General features: G+C 39.7%; 1 protein-coding gene across 1 annotated transcript; it reads left to right on the top strand.

Annotated features, from left to right (window-relative positions):
* The first annotated feature begins 788 nt into the window (after positions 1 to 788).
* Positions 789 to 4,014, top strand: LOC148914074 (uncharacterized). The gene is made up of 3 exons (XM_089026154.1): positions 789 to 882; positions 2,310 to 3,158; positions 3,407 to 4,014. The coding sequence occupies exons 1-3, from the start codon at positions 789 to 791 to the stop codon at positions 4,012 to 4,014; spliced, it is 1,551 nt and encodes a 516-aa protein (XP_088882280.1).
* The last annotated feature ends 542 nt before the right edge of the window (positions 4,015 to 4,556 follow it).

Below are 4,556 nucleotides of genomic sequence, written 5' to 3'. Positions count from 1 at the left end.
ACTTTTCAGGCCTCATATTTTAATCGCATCGTTAAACTCTGGAATTCCATTTGTAAATCTTCTCCTTCTACATGTTTTTCTAGTATAGCTACTTTCAAAAGCCATATTTCAGTACGTTACTTTTCTTTACTTGATTCTATTTTCGATATCGACAGGTCGTGTACCTGGTCTGCTTCTCGAGAATGTCCCTGTCATAGAGGTTAACCTCATAAAGTACACTAGTTTTATCTTAATGAAGTTATTTTTCCATTCTTATTTTTATTTCTTACGTACAATGTTATATTTTTTGCATATATTTTTATGTTTAATTATTTCAACAATTCATGAGGTGGTCACCTTGCATGGGTATCGTGTCCCGTTCGTGACTTTCCTCTCTGGGTAACTATTAGTTTTTTTTCTATTCAATACATTGTAATATTAGTTTTTCCAAATAAAGCTGTGAAAATAAATAAATAAATAAACCATTGTTACTACCAGCAGTGGTAACAACGCCGAACTCCTTGCAAAGACTGTTATAGGCAGGAACATTGTATTTGTTGTCTTTAGGATCAAACACAGCATCTCCTGGCAATGCAGTAACACCCATCTCATTTATTATTCTCCCAACCGTAAAGTGGAAATAAAACATAAATATCGAAGTCTTCATCAGATTCTCACTTACGCCGCAGCCGCTAGTGGCGCACCAAACTGCAAAATTGAGTTGCTGCGGCCAGTATCGCATGTTAGGTTCCCGTAACCATTCATGAGATTCCTTAGCAGTAGTATGGATTATGGGAACTTCTCTGAAGATGTCTCGTACCTTAGCAACAAATGAATGGTCGCTAGAGACCCGCATGTTCAACGTTAGGTCCAAGCTTGGATGTTCATCAAATGGAACTGCAGGTATTGGATAGGTGCTAGTACCAAGCAACAATTCATTTGGCCAGTTGGGCTTTGCAGGCTCAACATGCACGGGCTTAGGCTTATGTTCAACATGACCAGGTGGCAAAATCTTAGGAGTGTGCTTAGAGTTCTTCGCCAGCTGAGAGTCTATCTCATTAACCAGCGTAGGTTTCAAATACTCATTGCTGTACATCCTAGAGCCTTGTTAAAAAATGCCGTCGGGCCTACGCTCAAACTTACTAGGATCTGCACATGGAAACATTTTCCTAAAGGTCCTCCAATTCCAGTAGTCCCGATTATCGTGATGAGGCTGCTCCTCAATGTCATTCCCAAACGCATCGTACATTAGTATATAATGGACGTGATACAACCAACTGCTCCACAGTTGTATCCTACCGTGCCTAACGAATTAAACGCTGAGGACTTTCGTCTGAAGAAAGCAAATTTAATATTGGCTCATTTAGAAAACGAAACGAAACATTATGAGAAAGTTAGAAAAAAATATGTCAGGGCACGAAGCATATTGCGTAAATTAGCGATAGTTACTGGCTCTATGTCTGTAGCCCTCACGGGAACAGGCATGGCAACGTCTTTAGCAGGGCCGGGGATAATTGTTGGTATTCCTTTGGCGAGTGTTGGGGCTGTGTGTGGAATTATTTCAGCTACCAGCACGGGGGTCATGAAGAAATTGTCGACTAAGATCTCAAAACATGACACTACAATAGCGCTGTCACGATCGAAAGTAAATACGATCAGTGACCTGGTTTCGAAAGCATTGCGTTACAGGAAGATCGACGACGTCTAATTCACTTTGATTTTAGCCGAGGAAAATAAATATGAAGCGCTAAAGTCCGAGATCCGAAAGAAAAAATAGGTTGTCAAAGATTTGTGTCTGGCGTTCGCTTGTGACCTCGAGACTTATAGACTGGGGAGGCTATAAGTCCTGAGTTTAGGCCCTCGCGTAGGCACAATGAACTGGTTAGTGTGAGTAAAAAGGTCCTCCCCAACTCACGCCAGCCGTAAAAAAGAAAGAGATCAGAGTGGTCAGCGGTCAGCCGGTCATGGCGGTCATGAATTTAGTTGCTCCGATATTTATTCTTTTTGGAGCCTTTCAAGTCAGTACATTTATCTCGAAACAGTATAATTTAGAAGTTAATCACTCAGGAGTTGGTCTTAATTTGTTTTTTGTGCCTGAGCTCCCTTGTACATATGGCCTTGAAGCATTTCATCGAATCAGCCGGCCTGCCATTATGGACTCAAGTCGAACCAAGAAGCTGTTTGTATTGTCACTTTTGCTGATAAGTGGAAACGTTGAGCCTAATCCTGGTCCTCCATTCTCAATAAATACCCGTCGTGGTCTTAAGACAGCTCATCTAAACATAAGAAGTGTTTTGCCTAAAATGGACTTATTGCGGCTGCTTCTAAAGACAAGCCAATTGACATCCTTACACTATCAGAGACATGGCTAAAACCTGATGTTACAGATAATGAGATCTTCATTCCGAGTTACAGTTGTGTGCGTAATGATAGAAAGAGCAAAGGAGGAGGTGGATCAATGATTTATATACGCGATGGAATTCCATATAGGCAAAGGCCTGACCTTTGTGATGCTTCCACTGAGTCTTGTGTAATTGAAATTTGCCGGCCAAAGTCAAAAAGATTATTGGTTTGGACCGTCTACAGAGCTCCCGACATTAAATTGGATACATTTGTTGAAGATTTGGATTTGTTATTAAAGAAGGTAAACATATCTGATCAACTAATACTGCTTGGCGATTTTAATGTTAATTGGAATGCAAATACACGTATCGACAAAGCATCAAAACGCAAACTGGCTTCTCTGTTGAATTCCCATCATTTGGAACAGATCATTGAGGAGCCAACAAGAGTAATCGAAAATTCCAGTACTCTTATTGACCTAATATTTACCAACTCAAGTCATCTTAATGACAGTGGAGTTATTCCGTTATCTCTTAGCGATCACTACATGGTGTTTTGTGTTTATAAAGCTGGCATGCCTAAAGCTCCTGGGAAAACCATTGAATACAGATCTTACAAGCATTATAATAGGCACAAATTTCTGCAGGACCTTAAAAGAATGGATTGGTCATTATTAGAAAATGAAAAGGATGTTGACAATGCTGTGTTGATGTGGAATAAGATGTTCACAGATGTTGCAAATATTCACGCGCCTATTAAGACAACGAGAATAAAGGGCGTTAAATGTCCATGGATGACTTCACAGCTATCTGAACAAATGAACATTCGTGGGAAATGTACAAAAAGAAAAAGAACTATGTCAACAAACTACTGAAAGAATGTAAACAAGACTATTACTCACGATTGATCAAGGAGAACAAAAAGAATCCTAATGCTCTCTCGAAAACGCTAAATGAAATAACATCAAGAAAGCAACAAAGTCCAATATCATCCATCGAATCCAATGGCATTGTTCACAGCGACCAGAAATCAATAGCAAGAATCTTAAATGAGCATTTCTCAACTGTTGCAATTAAACTGGCAGACAAATTTAAAGCCTGTCTGAAAGTCATTTCACCTGTAGTCCAGAAAGTCACCCATGCTACGTTTACATTTAAACCAGTTACCGAACAGTTTGTTCTGAATCAACTTCTTCATCTCAAAACAAACAAAGCGATTGGGTTGGATCGAATTAGTGCACGTCTGTTAAACGACTCTGCTCCAGTTGTATCTCCAATTCTTGCAGCGCTGCTGAATTGTTCACTCGAATCAAAAACATTCCCTAAAATCTGGAAGCAAGGTAAAGTGGCGGCCCTGTTTAAATCAAGAGATCGCTTAGACAGTAACAACTACAGACCCATAACAGTTTTACCTACAGTGAGTAAGATATTGGAACGAGCAGTGCATCAACAGTTGCATACCTACTTAAGCGATCATAAGATTTTGTCATCAAAACAATTTGGATTTCGTTCCAAATTATCAACAACTACCGCACTGGCTCATTTCACCGATAGTATATTACATAACCTTGATGAAAGGCGTGTAACTGGCGCTGCCTTTATCGATTTGTCAAAGGCGTTTGACACAGTAGATCATAGCTTGCTAATGTCTAAATTGAGCGCCATCGGAGTCTGTAATCAAGAGTTGGACTGATTTTCATCGTATCTATCCAATCGACAACAAGTAACTGTAGTTGGTAATTGCAAGTCATCTGCTGCTGAAGTTAAAATAGGAGTGCCACAGGGTAGTATTTTGGGGCCTCTCTTATTCATAGTGTTTGTAAACGACCTTCCTACATGTCTCCAACACTGTAAAGTAGTAATGTATTCTGATGACACTGTGATTTATTTCTCGGGTTCTACAAAGGACGTTGAATGTAACATCAACAGAGATCTGCCAAACTTAACCTCATGGTTCACTGATAATCGCCTGACATTAAACATTTCAAAATCCAAATTTATGGTTTTTGAAACCCCTAAATCTGCAAATTTTAAAAGTGCTCAATCAATCTCGGCTCAGGTGAATGCTACAGCTCTGGAAAGAACGACAAGCTTCAAATACCTTGGTATTGTACTCAATGAGAACTTGTCCTGGGCTGATCATGTGGACTTGATGTCGAAGAAGATCAACCAAAGGATTGGTGTTATCAGAAGAGTTTCAAAGTTTGTGCCCCTTGATGCTAGGATAACCTTATA

Source organism: Actinia tenebrosa, unplaced genomic scaffold (genome assembly GCF_029948245.1).
Source record: "Actinia tenebrosa isolate PJP-AT-01 unplaced genomic scaffold, QUT_ActTen_1.0 PGA_scaffold0__85_contigs__length_37466705, whole genome shotgun sequence".
Taxonomy (NCBI): Eukaryota; Metazoa; Cnidaria; class Anthozoa; order Actiniaria; family Actiniidae; genus Actinia; species Actinia tenebrosa.
This window is presented reverse-complemented; position numbering and strand designations above follow the sequence as displayed.

Excerpts from the sequence above, each read along its gene's own strand:
- LOC148914074 (XM_089026154.1), top strand. The coding sequence starts at position 789 with ATGTCTCGTACCTTAGCAACAAATGAATGGTCGCTAGAGACCCGCATG. Across the intron at positions 883-2,309 it reads TTCATCAAATGGAACTGCAG|ACAAGCCAATTGACATCCTT; the intron begins GTATTGGATAGG and ends CTGCTTCTAAAG. Across the intron at positions 3,159-3,406 it reads AATGAACATTCGTGGGAAAT|ACAAATTTAAAGCCTGTCTG; the intron begins GTACAAAAAGAA and ends TTAAACTGGCAG.